At 43.4% G+C, this 16,344-nt stretch overlaps 2 protein-coding genes across 2 annotated transcripts; one reads left to right on the top strand and one right to left on the bottom strand.

Moving 5' to 3' along the window:
• Window positions 1-2,292: 2,292 nt before the first annotated feature.
• On the top strand, window positions 2,293-4,533 carry mtres1 (mitochondrial transcription rescue factor 1). Its single transcript, XM_031866815.1, has 4 exons — window positions 2,293-2,338; window positions 3,267-3,720; window positions 3,931-4,003; window positions 4,106-4,533. Exons 1-4 carry the CDS (start codon window positions 2,320-2,322, stop codon window positions 4,286-4,288), a joined length of 729 nt encoding a protein of 242 aa, XP_031722675.1. The 5' UTR covers window positions 2,293-2,319; the 3' UTR covers window positions 4,289-4,533.
• Window positions 3,596-9,475, bottom strand: bend3 (BEN domain containing 3). Its single transcript, XM_031866814.1, has 4 exons — window positions 9,330-9,475; window positions 8,235-8,289; window positions 7,702-7,880; window positions 3,596-7,590 (listed from the first exon to the last, which is right to left on the bottom strand). Exons 2-4 carry the CDS (start codon window positions 8,284-8,286, stop codon window positions 5,359-5,361), a joined length of 2,463 nt encoding a protein of 820 aa, XP_031722674.1. The 5' UTR covers window positions 8,287-8,289; window positions 9,330-9,475; the 3' UTR covers window positions 3,596-5,358.
• Between the last annotated feature and the right edge of the window lie 6,869 nt (window positions 9,476-16,344).

Below are 16,344 nucleotides of genomic sequence, written 5' to 3'. Positions count from 1 at the left end.
AGATGGGGTGCTGAGTGTACATTAATGAGAAATAAAATTAACTTTTTTGATTTTAGCAAATGGCTGCAATGAAACAGAGTGAAAAATTTAAAGGGGTCTGAATACTTTCCGTACCCACTGTATAATGACATTAATCTTCTGGTCAGAAAAGACAAGGACATGTTTACATTGAATCTGCAATACATTTGAACATGTGGATGTCACATCTATAGAAGCCCTTCTCTGACACTGTGATGAAATAAAAAGATCCTGTAGGTCATTATAGTGAGAAGCTATCTCACAATAATGACTTAGTATCTCAAAATATGGACAAAATATTTTAAAATAATGACTTAGTATCTCAAAATATGAACTCAGTATCTCAAAATAATTAATAAGTATCCCAAAATATGGACTTATCGCAAAATAAATAAATACTTATTTATTATTCTGAGATACTAAGTCATTATTTTGGGATACGAACTCAGTATTTTGAGATAGTCTCTAATTTTTATGATTTACAGAATCTTTTTTTTCCACAGTGGCGGAAATGGGCTTTCATACACATCAGTCACTAACATTATCATCTTTCAAAACAACAAACCAGAGTGCGGATTTAACTGCCTAAAGATCATAAATCCATGCTCAAATTTGCATGATTTCCTTGTGCTCAGACAATTTGTTGATAACCATAAAAGATACCTGAATGTAAACCACCAGCATATATGATACACTGTAGTATATCTCCATTATGTGTCTGTAGCATAGTAAAGGACTAATCACAATTTTTATATGTAAAAGGGTGATTTCACTGTCCAGTGTATGTTGAATGAGATACAGTCAGTGAAAGAGCACAGCACACACCAACATGTCACCATGTTTCCTAAAGACATTTGATTTATCTGGGCTCACTGACTCTTGTGATTAGAGCTTACAGGCAGATATGCAAGGATGTAAATGCACTCATGTTTACACAGACATCAAGTCAACTTTATGATACTGACTTTTTTAACGGAAACATATTGTATGCATCCTCGAGAATTACATCTTGTTCTTACATTGTTTTCAATAATGTGGTGACACCAGTATTATGCACTTGAAGTGACACTAGACATTATGAATTGTAGTGAAGCTGAATGTTTATGTAAATTCCATTAAAGTATTAAAGTATTCATGCTGATATATTTACAAATGCATAACTGCTCAGACGTAAAACAATACACGACCACTTACGGTTTCTTGTAAAATGTTAAAAATGTTCTTGTTGTCATTATAATCAAATGGGCTGTATAAATAACTTGATTACCTTTTGAAATATGTATTCAATTTTATCTTATGCTGGAAAAATTAAAGTTGCAATAAATGTTTGGGGCAAACCCATGTATATTTAAAATATTGTCGCTGGCTTGGATCCTCAAACATGTTTTCACAGAAGATATTTTGACATGTCATAGTAGGATAACCACAGGTGTAAATAATAAAATGAATGAATGCTGAATTCCATTCTTCGGTTTCAGGGTTATGGGATTGTACATGCTGGCTCACTGTCACACTGCCATGACTTACTGAGACACCTAAATACAGCTGAGCCATTGTGGTAATGTTATTAGTAACACCAATGCTTTAACTATTATGACAAGTCAAAATGTGTGCTGCGGACATGGCCTATAAAAGCATGAAGGTGTATGATAATGCAAGGCACAGCATGTTTACCTTTTATAGTTAGAGCTTGTATACAGTACATTTATACTACACTTTATTTTCATGATGGTTTTGCTTTTTGGTGAGTTGCACCCTTACTTTTTAATAATAAAAACAACATGGAAAACAAATATCAGAAAATATTGGTTAAAATCCTCCTAAACTCCTCCAACAAAAAGTGAGATTGCCCTTTCACTTTGATGATGAGTTATGGTCTTTCATTGGTATGAAACTATTTATACCAATGAAATAAATGACGAGAAAAGTTGACAGCATACAGTCACATTGTGTGGCTTATACTCACTTGTGAACTTTGATCTCATGGATGATTATTTCTAGTCTATATCACAGCAACACGGTAGTGTAAAGAAGTAGACAAAAGGCTGAGACTGACATAGATGGGGGATTGTTCTGTCCTTTGTTGTGGACATAAAATTAGTAGTTTCATGCTACAAATAAAAAAAGAATATCCGGGTGCTTTTTGGGTGTTTTGCATAAAAACATGAACAATCCCAATGTGGTTTGGTTCCTCATAAACAGCTCGGCCACGTAATGTCGTTAACCTCCAGTGCGGTAGGTGGCAGCACATATTAATGGCTGGTAAGCAAGTAACCCAGTCAGAAGTGCCGACGAACTGCTATGAAAGGTTACTCCATAGGTGAGTGGACTACCAAGTACTTATTGAGTGTTAGCAACTTCATATTTAGCATTTGGCAACAAATTAAAACAGGCAATGCCGTTTATTGCCTTGCAAGCCCGTGGTATGTTGCACGTGACATGAAATAAGAGTCCACGAGCTTAATGAAGAAAAGTAACGTTTAAGCTAGCTAGCCCTGTCTGCTTCGGCTGAAGCCTGAAACATGTCAAGCGTAATCGAGCACAGACATCCTATAAGTAACGGCACACAGACAGCGACTAATGTTGAAGGACAAAATACAATAAGCCTGAACTGGAAAATGACTCTCTTCTATAAATGTTTGTTGTCGGCTCGTGTCAAGTAACGTTTTAGGCAAAAAAAAAACACACCACTTCCGGGAAAATAAACAAACGCAATTTAAAATCCACAGTTGAGCTCAAATGTTGTATCCTGCCTGCTATTGTTGTTTTACAGAAGAGTCTTAGAACAGTCTTGAATTTAAAATCTATTATCATATGAGCATCGCACACTGAGGCTAGAAATAATATAAGGCTTTTATTTTGAAGGTACATTTCCTTACCTACTTACCTGACTCTTTACAAAGGTGCTTTAGCAATCCAACAAGAAACGACGTATCTAATTGAATAACACGATTGTTACTATGAATAGTTATAGAAAAGTATATCTAAAATATTAGTCTCGATCAGTTTGTTCTTGACCTGATAACGGCCGTTAAATGGTTTTAAGAGGTGAGTTAATTGACTCCTGATAGCAATAGCGTAGTAGGTTATTTTGAAGTCTTGACGCTGGATGCATATTTTTTATTTTAGTTAATGGATGTTGTTTATACCATAATAATGTTTACATAATGACTTTTATACTTACAATTTGTCACAACTAGATCAGTAATTCAGCACAATGCTTCCTGATCGTTCATGTTTTTTTCTAGTGACTGGGTGGAGTGCCAACATGCAGAGTTTGGTGGTGCAGGCACTTGCCATGAGGCAGCTGGGACGGTTGAACCCCCGCCACCTGCTGGCTGCTGGATATGGGCTGAGGCAGACTGAATGGTGTCCCAGGACCATCCACACACGCCAGCTGTGGGGCTGCTCTGCACTCCCCGCGCTCGGCTGTCACCGGCCCGCTCTTCGTGGCAGAGACACCGCCAGAGGTTGGTCCGTCCACCATCTGAGGTTTAAAAGCAACAAGAAGAAAGGAGAAGCTGCGAGGACAGCACAGGAGGAGGAGGAGGACGAGGATAAAAAAGACCCCGAGGACAGTGATTATGAAGATGAGGTGGTTGAGAACCCAAACCTACCAAAGGACTATAAAGACATGGAGAAATATGTGCAGTCCTTTCGCTATGATGTCATAATGAAAGCTGGCCTGGACATGGCACGCAAGTGAGTCACTGCCCATCAGCTGCCTTTACAGCTTTGAATGCCTTTTCTTTCTTTCTTTATAGCGGTCTTAATGTAAAGAGTTTTTCCAAACAAACATATCAGGCAGTAATTATACAACATATTAGTTTTTTATGGTTTTAGTTACCAGTGCTACCAGTGGTGTTTCAGTCAGCAGGGCCTTTAAACCCCTTTCCTCTCGTCTCATAACAGTAAAATTGAGGACTCCTTCTACAACAACAAGCTCAGGCTAAACGGACAGAAACTCATCAAGAAAAGTAAAACTGTGAGTCGTGTTGGATTACACATTCCCGCCACAAATTCTCACTCTATCCACGTGTGTTTTGTACCTCCTTTTCCCATTACTTCTATTCCGTTCTGTATTCAGGTGAAAGTCGGGGACACCTTGGACCTGGTGCTGTCGGAGAACCGGGAAACAAACACCGTCACTCTGATGAGAGTCATCCTTCGGAGGGTTTTAGGCGAATCCAGTAACGCAGAAAAGTATAAGGTTGCCATAAGGCGCTGGAAAAGTATAGAGCTTACCAAAGATGAGGCCATTAAGACATGAATTTGGAATAGGACAGTGTTGACTGGGATACCAGTGAAGGCGACGGCAGCCGCAGAAATTAATGCGACCAAATGAGTGGCGTTCGAAAGGGCTCCAAAAATTTGGACCCTTAATGGATTGTAAAAGTTTGTAAAGGTTAACAGTTCTCAGTGGTTGTAGACATTACACAGTTGGTTGGGAGAAAGATTGAGTGTTTACCTTTCCCCACTATACTGTGTGACTCCTCCAATAAAGGTGCACTTTGATATTTTCTTGCAAGTTCATGAGTTTTCATCAGAATCATTAGTTATGTAGTACGTTCAGCTACTGCCATTATCTTTTCCGTGAATCCACATTTCATATGTTTATCGAGGCTAAAATGTAAAATGGCAAGCACGAGTAGAAGCATTGTGGATGTTGCGTTGTACAGAGCTTGTTGGGGAGGGTTCAGGGTTAAGATTAGGGTCACCTCTAAATCCTCTGGGTGTAAAGCTGCAGTCAGTATCCAACAAGTTCAGGTTAGTGCCAGTACGTAAAACAGTCCAACCATATGTCATATTTATAATTGTGGTTTTATTAGAAATAGGTTATCATGATCCACTGTCATGTTAAATTGTCTGTATAATATAAACTTCTATAAGAAGGCTTAACATAAGCACATTGTTATTAAAACAGTGGTGGCACAATGCTACATCAGTAACGGCAAAGGAATCATATCACGTCGTCGTGACTCATTTCTATCCATAGGGCCAATATGTGGCCGACGCTATTAGCTACTATCATCGTTATCGTTTTTAAGGCTACAACATTTATCAACAAAGTTTGTTAGATGAGCTATGACCGTTTGGGCTTATAAATAGAAGCAGTTTTATCCAACAATAATAAGACTACATAAACTACAACATCTACTGCTGTTGTCGCATGGTAAAAGATGACTAACAATAGTATTGAAGAAACGTAACAGCTTGGCTTCATCCTACATAGGACAGTTTGAAAAAGTTCAACAAAGCGGTTTCAGCTTATATACTGTGCAATTATTATACTTTTTTTTTATTTCAACCAAGTGTTGCCTAACTGAAATACTACTGTAACTAGGGCACAGTGCTTGACCTCTTGGCCTTCTTAAGGATGTCGCACTTCTTGCGATTGGGGCGCCGGCAGCGTTCGTCGATGCTCGGCACGCATTCATAGTGCCACACCTCCTCCATCTTATCCACAGGATACACCGCTTCCACGTAGTGGCGGATCAGTCTGAGGCGGACAGGGTCGAGCTGCTTCTTGTTGCAGGCCCCCGAATGGTTGTACTGCAGCCGCAGGTTCTCCTGAGTGAAGAGCTCAGGGAAGAGGCGCACCAACAAGCGGGCGGCAAAGTTCCCAACAGAGAGACTCTGCTGGACGATCTCCCGTACCTCAGTGTCTGAGAGCAGGTAGATGGGAGGTACAGGGAAGTCCGGCGTGGATACAGTCAGCTCATCCAGGGGGATTTTACAGAAGTCTTTGCTACTTTTCTCAGGAGGTAAAGAGGGAGCATCCGGATCCTCCCTCATGCTATCTGGATTGAGCTGGTTCAGGTGGCAAAGAAAGTCCTGCTCTGACTCTTGACCGTACACTTTGCGTTGCTGCAGATAGGACCTCCTCTGCTCCGTGTCGCGTCTCCTGCACCTCTCGTCGAGCTTGCCCACAAATTCCAACATCCACACTCGGTCGTTCTTGGCCCGAGAGTAGACCATCTGCACGTAGTGACGGATGAGGTTCACGCGAACGGGGTCGAGCTGCTTTTTACCAAGAGAGCCGCTGCAGTTGTACTGCTTCCGTGTGTTCTCGTGGGTGAAGAGCTCGGGGAACATGAGCACCAGCAGCCGAGAGGCAAAGTTCCCGATGGACAGGCTACATTCATAGTTGTTCTTCAGCTGCTCCCTGGACAAGAGGTACTCCTGGGGAACAGTGTAATCAGGAAGAGGAACCTCGAGATCGTCAAAATCCACCGGCGGAAGCAGCGACTTTTTGGCCTTGCGACCGGGCCTTTCGTAATCGCCCGCCTCTGGAACCTTAATAATAGAAACATCCTCGGGAAGGCTGGCCAGGTCATAGCCCTCGTCGTTGATATTGTCAGGGTCACTCCCATTGCCATTGCTGTGAGGACCCTCCAGAGCGTCCTCCATGTGCTGAATACACACCTGAAGCCAGCTGTCTTCAGGCACATCGGGAAAATTTGCTTCCATATACTTCCTTATTATTTCCATCTTGTCGGAGTCCAGAATTAGCTGCCCCACGCTACTGAAGTGGCTGGAGCCTTCTGGCATTTTCCCTTCTTCGAAAACCTCGGGAAAGAGACGGTGCATGAGAAAAACAACAAAGTCCTCGGGTGAGGAGAATTCGTCCAGCTCCTCCGTGGCTTGCGTATTGAACGCAAGGTCTGACGCAGCCCCGCTGCTTTGCTGGTTATCTAAAGGGACGTGCTCCTCCTGGCCCTGCTCGTTGATGAAATGGTAGGTTTGAGGATGCTCAGCCTTTATCGCGGCACCTGTGATCGTCTGCTTCCTGAGCAGCCGAGCACTCTCCATATCCCTCTGTGCCCAGAAGCGATTGAACAAGTCATTGATCTGGACGAGGCATTCTTCCTGCCAGACGCTGTTGTTTTTGACCAAGGGGTGGCACACCTCAACATAGTTACGGATCAGCTGCAGATGGAGAGACTCCAGTGTTCTCTTGCTTGCCATGCATTCATGGGAGCACTCCCTGGCCTTGAACAGCTCCGGGAAGAGATGCACCAGCAGCCGGCACCCGAGCTCCCCAGCGCTGGATGTCTGCTCCATCAGCTGATTCAATTCGTCACTTGTTAACAGATATTCAGGAGGAGGCTGGAACTCCGTCACCATCTCGGCGGGCTTGATCTGCTTCTTTATCCGCATGACTTCAAGGGTTAACAAGTCCACTTTGCTGTGCAGTTGTGTCATGCTTGAATTGAGGGTGTTGAGGATGAGAAACATTTTCTCAATCAGCGGATAAAGGCTAGTGTCCGTTGACGACGCTTGGCCTAAAGCGTCTATGGCGGGGAGGGTCTCCAACGGGCCATTTCCCTCTGAACCCTGGAGCTTGGACGAGAGGATGCTGGCGTAGTTGAGCGGATTTGCGGCGCCGTGACCGGCCTGCTGCTCCAGACTCGGCGTGTTCCTCTTCTCCGAGATCCTGTGGGAGATGCTGAAGAGAGGCTTTCTGTAGGAGACTCTGGGTTTCTGCTGGACATAATTCCTCCTCTCTCCAGTTGTGGCGAGGCAAAGAGGCTCATGTCTGCCGCTCTCATCCAGCAACTGCCGCCTCATCTAGACAGAGCAGATAACATTCAGAACACATACGCCGTAAGAGACACCTTGAGCTATATAACAAGTGAGACATGCACGTTGTCCGTGTTGTGTACTCTGAGGTCAGCTCACCTCGCCAGAGAGTCTGGCTCTCTTGCTGCTGGTGGACTGGTTTGTGTAAGGGCCCATCCCTGCAGATGGCCGTTTACCAGCCTCGGTGGCTCCAGGAGGCCCTCCTCCGAGTCCTTCAGGTGGCTCGCCAATAGCGAAGTCCTCCGATTCCTCCTTAACGTCCTGGACATGCTTGTGTTCTGCAAATAATGAGATTCACGTTTTGCTCTTTAAAGCACTTGTTGTCTGGTTCTCATTTATAAATACACTGGAAAGTTATTAGTGATGATATTTCAAAAACAAACGTAATATCTCTTGAGAATAGCATCAGACCTTTGGTTTCTTTTCCACCCCGATGCAGTTGACCCACATACTGTACATTATCTGTAAATACTGGTGTCTGAATTTTTACTGTTGTTTTTTTAAGCTTGGTGACAAACAGTGATTATTGGAAGAAATGGGTCTAGCTTTGCCATACTCCAACATTTTTTGTAATTAAGAAGCAAGTTAGTGGGAATTTCTACTGTTGTGGGTACACAGATAGCAGTACTTACCTTTCGCAAGCATCGCTTCTTCTGAAACTTCTCCATACTCACAGGAATTCATAGCCTAGAAGAGTGAATCACAAACGTATGAAGTCACAAAAAAATGTCTAATATTCATCATTAGCACGTCAACATACATGTTACACTTGAGCCGAAACAATTACTAGATTTACTGATTAGTCCTTTGACAGAAAAGAAACTGACAACTTAGAATATGATCAATTTATTTCTTAAGTATTTCTTCAAACTGAAGTGAATTCATATCTTCTGTTTTTCTTAGTCTTTAACGCTTAATAACCTTCAGGATGTCGACTGTTGGTGTGACAAAACAAGACATTTGAAGACATCACAATGGCCTCTGCGATCTTATGATTTTCCTCTATTTGCTTACATTTAATTCACCAAATGCTTCATTGAGAAAAGAGCTGGTGCATGAACTGATATTGAATATAATAATTGCAGCCCGAGGCGACAGACATTTCCAGAACCGGACTTCAGTCCACCAAGCAAGAAGAAGTTGGGATCATACCACCTTGATGAAAAAGGTTTGTAAACACAGTTATAGATTCCAAACCACTCATTATAGTTACGCTATAACCATGTGGGAGCTGGTCTGCGACTGTCACGAGAGGACAGCATGTGTGACCAGCTGCAGCCAAACAGGTAAACGGGTCTGCTGTCGAGCACGTGACACAGACGATGCCAACTCGTTTTCTTTAACAGAGGGAGACAGACTTGGTACATTACTGCCAGAGACTCTACTGTGCGCATGCCGCCGCACACCGAGTTGCCTCCCAGCTCTCCTCCGGCCGTTATTAAGCAGCTACTTCCTCATTCTTCCGCCCCTGAACCCTTGAACCAAAACACAGGGCATGTCCGCTGTGGGGACGCAACTCCATCACAAACTTGTCATTTGAACGACAATTCATTGAGAACATGAATGCACGCGTTGACTCAGCAACGCAACATTTTAGATGTGAATTTTAATGACGCGGCAATGTTTGCGTGGACGAGTCACCCCCCCCCCCTCCACCCAAATCCTCCTCCTGCTCTGACTCTTGTTAAATTAACGGTAAAGGCGCGTGACCGGCGGTTTGAGCTCACCTTTACGAGTCCATGCAGTCCTTTAGGACTGTTAACGACATGTCTGCGGACTATCACGGTGGTGTGTTGGCAGGTAACTGTTGTTCTTGTTGTTGATATATATATATTTTTTTCCTCGCTCGGCTTCTGTGCTTTCTCGCGTGACGTGACCGGGGCGCGCGCCTGCTGTGTCACTTCCGCACAGCTGTGGAGAGAAGGGTGGGAGAAAATAATAAAATAAACCAAAAGTTATTATACCGCCTTAATGAAATAACGTTGGGGTTAAAATCATATTGTTGTATTTAAACAATAGTTCCGCGCTTTTAAAAAAGTGTTTGATTACAGCTGTCAATATGTTAAGGTTCACGCGAGAACTGAAGAAGCTGGACCCAATTAACTAGTGTTGACACATTTTAGCTTCGCTGCATACATGCAGTTTTTTTTTTATTGCTATACAGTAAATTAAACCTCCCACATGATACAAAAGAGCTAGAATCAGCTCGTTGGCCAACTAAACCATTGAAATGTTTACATATTCGTGCACCTGTAATAATCTAATAAAGCATTCTGTACATCCATAACATGCTACAATAACAAGGGTACTTTTCTGTTCATACTTAATGTAAATGTTAATACTGGAGTGCAATTACTCTAGTCTCTGGTCATGAAAGTAGTTTAGTAAAGCCAAAACAGAAGTAGGTAGGAGTGACACCTCTTGGTGTATTCATTATCTCTGTACACCTTGAACAACAGAGCCCACATTGCGTGGGCAAACATCGCCCTCAAGTGGAAAGAGACTGCAACAGCAGAATAAACTCCGATCATAACAGTACGGCCTCTGGGCCGCATGTAAACCAGAAGGATAGCGACAGATTAAATGGCACAGACTTTAAATGCACTCATTAGACAAAAGAGAATGAATTAGGAAGTTTATTTTGTTGATAGTGACTTGGCAGTGATTCTCAAGCCACTAACTTTTCCTCCATAATTCAAAATGTTTATGCTAATGAATGTTTTCCTTCACTTGTATCAAGGTAATGTTTATGCCCTAAACATTTTTACATTGTGTTGTTGACACATTTTACTTTTATTGTCTTAGACAAATTTACCTGGGGACTGATTTTTATAGATGTCGCTATCATGCTCCACGCAACTATTCATTAATAGAGGTAATGATCTGTAAATGCTATACCAAAGACACATGATATCCCATTCGGTTGTACTGCATCTTGTGACGTGATTTTTGAGAGCTATATACAGTCAAAATACTCTTCTTTCTGCCAAAAACATTGCACAACACCTGCCTTTATGCAAAAAAAGCAAGAAAAGCACATAATTTTGGAGATGTCTATGGAAACGTATCTTGTGTGTGTGAAAAAGCTCTGATGTTCGGGACTTTGGCTGTCCATCCACTCTGGCAACGAATATCCTGAAATCAGCCACTAAGCAGGGTTGGTTACTTGAGCCAGTGAACTGGTTTCCTCCGGTGAACGGGAGGTTATCAGTTGGTGAGACGTGAACGGGTGACCTCACGGTGCCTTAATTCTATCTGAATCATCGGGCATTTCACGCGCACACTAGCACCCGGTGTTCTGTCCCCCAGCCGCGTCGAGACACACCGAGATGATATAACAAGACGACGTGTGGTTCTCATTATGCGACTAACGAGCCGTCTCCATGACAGTCTGATCTGTCAGCCAATGGGGCGAGCAGGGGGGGCCACGTGCAGGAAGGGGGGTGGTGCGGCTCCCCGGGTCAGCCGCGCGACGAGGGGGCCGGCGCGCGGCACTTAACGCCAGGAAAGAGCTCGTTAAAGTGTCATTTTTTTTGGCCAATATGCTCGTCTGCGTCGAGGCGGCCGATCAGCCGTACTGTTCCCATCGCAGGAGAACGACTTCCATCCATCACCGTCAGCTGTATGATGGCATTAGCAGGTGTTTACTGAGAGGCCATTCACAGGAAGACGGATGGTGCCTCTGATATCACTCCGCTCTCAGACTCTCGCAGTCCATTTTACGCACTGGTTTATTCCTTATAGGGCCACAGGGGGCCGCGGGGAATCTATCCCAGCATGCACTAGGAATGAAGGCAGGGAAACGCCACTGACCATGGCACCAGTACATCGCAGGGTTTAAACAGTGACAGATAAAAAGGAGGCACACACGCGCTGCACGGGTCTGTGACCTTTACGTCTCTATTGGAGTTGAATGCCCATCAAAGCAGCAATGCAATCTGCAAAACCTACAAACAAATGTGATTAATTGTAACTTGTAACTTGTAACATTTTTGATCATGTAAGCAACACATCTTAGTGTCTTTAAAATCAAGTTTCTTGGCAACGTAAATGACATCATTCCTAATTCATGCCATATCTCCCGCTGTAGAGAGAACGTCACGGCAAACGACATTTAAAAAAAAAAAACAGCTTGATTTGATTTTGACAGCTGTTTTCTTATCAACAAAGGTGCATACTTGGTAGGAAATACTTCTTTTTTCACAACTGGTTTGGAGCTGCTCTTCAATTTGGCAAACACCCACTATATCCAACAGCAAATAAGCAGGGTGAACCTATTTAGGAAAAAATAAAATAAATAAGCATAGCAGTGCTGGGATTATCAGGCAAACTTGGCATCTCTGTAGCCAGTCATGTCATCCGCTGTGGGCCCGATGAAGATTCCTTTTCTGACTAAAGTAGGCTACACCACCAACAAAAAATAAAAACATGGGTACATTTTTTGCATGCTTTAGTGATTCATAAACACTTTTCTCCCTATTTGGCAAGAGGGATTATATCATAAAATCAGCAACAAAACTACACATCCGTTCACTCAAGAGAGAGGCGTCTTTCGGGGCGACAGCTTGTCTTAGACTGTAGTGACCTATTGCAGTGCAGTTGGAGCGATCAGGACCTCAGCCTTAACATTTAAGGAGTTGAGTTCCTGCTCTGTGCTGATGAACTGGTGTGGCTGGCACCCACTCAACACAGATGACAGCAGCACCTGGACTTCCTGGAGCATTGTTGACAGGCAATTTAAACATATCAAATATAAGAAAAGAAGCCCGTATCTCAGTGCCTCGGGTAACTTGGCAGGGAAACAAAGCAAATAATTTGATGAAATTGTAAGAAACATTTTACAAAATAGTCATTACAATTAGAATTTGGACTAAAACATTTGACAGTGTAATCCAACCAATCACCCTTTATGGTAGTGCAGTATGAGGTCCAATCAGTCATCCGACACTGGGGGGGGGAACAAGCATCCCATAGAGGCCCTGCATGCAGAATTCTGTAGAGACACATTAAACATCCAAAGAAAAACACCAACCAATGCTTCAAGGGCTGAATTAGGCCGCTACCCACTGGTTAACATTTAAAGAGGACACTCAAATTTTGGTAATGAGTCATCGTCCCCCAAGACAAAGTGAGATGTCTAACCCAAGACCTGAACCCCTACACCCTCTCTATCGGCTGGTCCTGAGACTTGCTGATCATCCTCAGACCAGCACGGCTTTCCATCCGCTCATCCATGTCAACCAAATTATTAAATGAACAGGTTCACTCGTCTTGCAGTCAATGTTTTGTTTTTTTAATGGGTTTGTGGTTAGATGCCTGAAATAAGCACAAGCAACACAAGCTTGACAGATCTTCATGTTTGGTTCTACAACATAAAATACAGTACGTCAGTAAATACTCCACTCTTGGGTTCATCACTAGTCCGCCTTCACAGGCTCGTTGTGTTTACCCCGACCCTCTTGCAAACGTTTCTTACACAAACCTTCCAACTTGTAGATTGACCAGATGAAAGAGTTTTCTCATTGTAGTTTTGCTCGATTGTTACAGAATCGAATGACAAGCTGGAGGCTTAGAGGCGACCGTGGTGTAGTTTGTTTACAGCCTAATGCTAGTTGCTTCAAGCGATTGCAGTTCCGCTTCAAAACCTGTTAATACGGTGTTCCTTTTCTCGCTGAACAAAACATTTAAGTGTCATAAACTTTGATTTGCCTTTTTCTGCAATAATCCTAAAGCCAACAGGAAATCCCACTGTCTGTTTGTCGAGGAAGCCAGGGCGACGCTAACTTCCTGCTTGGCCAACCAAAATACGTCATCACTCTATAGAGAGAAGACGACACAAGAAGTTTAGTTTATCAACTGAGGAGAGAGCCTGTGGTCACAGACAGGTGAGGTAGAGACAGAGATGACTAATATATTAATAATATCAGAGTGGAAAACTCCAATATTAAAAATGTAATGTTAATCCCAAACTTCACAGAGCTAGACGACATTGAAAAGCAACAGATTCGATGAGGCGAGGTATTAGAAAGTGGTACCATTTTGAGTTTATGATGAAAAGAAAAAAATATTTGAAAGGCTAAAATTTCGATGGCAAGATTACAATGATCTGTGTTTCCGCTTTGTAGCATTCCTGATAGTATAAAATCCACAGCCTTTGTAAGCATGACTCCCCGGTAGAAAAGGAAAACTGGAATTTGTCCAAAATGGTGATAGTTACAGAATATCCCCCCCCCCAAACACTTCAGAGGTTCAAATTTCCCAAATTGTGTGCATATGTCCATTTTTTGTGTGTGTATACAATGAAGAAAAACGGGAATACAGCTTATTTTTTCCCCACTCGGGAATGTCACAGACATTGTAAAATGACAAATACATAAATATTGCAGTACTTTCATCAGTGGGCCATCGCTCTCAATCATCATTGTGTTACCTCCTTCGGCGACAGTGACGCAACAAATATTTATTTAAATGAAAATCTTGGAGATTTTCAACAACACTGCATCCTTATGTCAAACTCAAAGGCTGACTGTCGTTCTGTCTCCAGCATCCACAGCTGTGTATGTGTGTGTGTGTGTGTGTGTGTAATGGAATCCGTGCTGACCGACTCTCCACTGGACCCTGCTGTAATTACACCACTCATCGTCTGGGCCGGGGCACACTGGGCCGCTGTTGCCCGCTTCATGTTTTGCATGTAAACTTATACTCTTGCCAACTCTTGCTTTCATGATACCCAAGACTCTCAAACTGGAAACTGTAAGCAAACACAGAGTCAGGTTTCTGCTGTGCAGGACACGGAGCGGACCAACCCCTCTCCTCCCTCGGCCTGCTCTTCATTTGGGCTTCGCAGGACATATCAAAAAGATTAATGCTGGCAGTAGCAATGTCAGAGAACAAAAAAGGCTACAATTTCTGTTCTACATTAAACATTTAGCTTGAAGAACTGTGCTTTCCTCTTGAAGTTGAAAAAAAACAAAAAAAACTGTCTCATCAAATCTGCTTCTGCAGCGCCTGGTTGATTTCTGGGAGTGTCTACGCAACAGTTTCATTGCTTAGGCCAGACCTCACCATTTAAAAAAAATAGAAGTTCTGTTTCGTAACTATATTTGTCATTCTGGCAGTGCCCCAGCCTCCTTCCTTGTTTGGTCCTTTTAACTTTCCATGTAACTTTCCTCATGTCTCCTCACGGCGAGGATAAATATTTCATGAAGTGCCGGAGGCTCTCCTTGGCACATGCTGTACCTCGCTTGTACCCAGGAAGCCCAGGCAGCGGAAAACCAAAACAGCAGAGGAAGTGGACGGACAACCCAGCAACAGACACAAGTTTGTTTTCGGAATAGTTCACTCCACGTCTTCTTCAGCCCATCATCTCCCCCTTCCCCCCTATTCCAACCCTCTGAATCTTCCTCATCCACTTTTCACCCTCAGTGTCAGTTCCTCCACCACTGCTGCTTTGCCTCATGTTTTTTTTGTTTTTTTAATGTCGAGGTATTTGATCAGATCATTATGACTTACATGTAAACAAGTCTTGAGGGACAGGACTAAAATTTGCTTTCCGTGGTGCAACTTGAATGCAACTGAAACTGTGAAGTTTTATTAAAGTTGTATTTGGGGAACCATCAAATGAACAAGACTAAGAGCCTTGGTTGAGTTGAATGCAAACACCGGCATGCTAACGTGCTCAAACTGACACGGCAAACATGCTGATGTTAAGTAGCTATATTGTTTTACCATGCTAACCACAAAGCACAGCTACATCAAAGTTAGTAGGATTCATCCTCTGGGGGCTGTGAACGTCACATAGAAATGAATCCATGTAATGCAGTTGATATCTTTCAGTCTGGACCAAAGTGGTGGACCCTAGAGCCACATCACTAGCATGGCTAAAAACCATAATTGTATCATCAGGAGTTTCCTGTCATTTAGAGGAACGGTTTCATCTGGAACCTGCAACTAATTGTGATGTTACTGACAGATAGGCAGTTTCTAGCTAGCTAGCATGTTCTGATGTGGTACCGACATGCGCTGCTGTTCTCTAGAGCGACCCAGAATCCTTTGTTAGCTCAGTCCTCGTGGCCTGTGCTCCGTCCTTCAGGTGTGGCCTGGATGTGACAGACAGCTGCCAGCGGTGGCCTGGTTTCACACCTTGGCTGCTGACCCCTTACACCCCCCACCCCCTCTGCAGACAGCAGCCTGGGAAACCACAGGCCACCAGGCTGGCGCCAGCCTGTACGGCTTGGAGCAGGGCAGCCGGCCCAATCAATACCTCTGCATTTCCTGTCCATTTGCTCAGGTCTCTTCATTAATAATTACTGCTTGGCGGAGCTTCAATGCACTCACTGGCTGGGCCAAGGGGAGAGACTGTGTGACCTTTCCCCGCCCCTGGGTCGACTTGGATCACATATACAGGAATGGGGCACGGACATAATAAGGCAACATAGATGACATTACTCCCGATTCATGCCATCCCCCCCCGTGGAGCGAATATCATGCCAAACCCCCATTAGAAAAATACCTTTTTTCCCTTTCCTTTTTTTTGCAGCTGTGCTTATCAGCAGCAGCACATACCTGGTAGAACATGACTCTGGGACATTTTTACAACCGGATTGGAGCTGCTCTTTTCAGTTTGGCAAACACCCGCTACATCCAGCAGCTACCATCTGAGGTGTGCAGTAATGAACGGGGTGAACCTGCGTGATTCTAAAAAATAAAGACGCGCTGCTTGGTGCATCATTTGTCGTTCGT

The sequence above is a fragment of the Anarrhichthys ocellatus genome, unplaced genomic scaffold (assembly GCF_004355925.1).
Source record: "Anarrhichthys ocellatus isolate YVR2014 unplaced genomic scaffold, GSC_Weel_1.0 scaffold36, whole genome shotgun sequence".
NCBI classification, from domain to species: domain Eukaryota; kingdom Metazoa; phylum Chordata; class Actinopteri; order Perciformes; family Anarhichadidae; genus Anarrhichthys; species Anarrhichthys ocellatus.
This window is presented reverse-complemented; position numbering and strand designations above follow the sequence as displayed.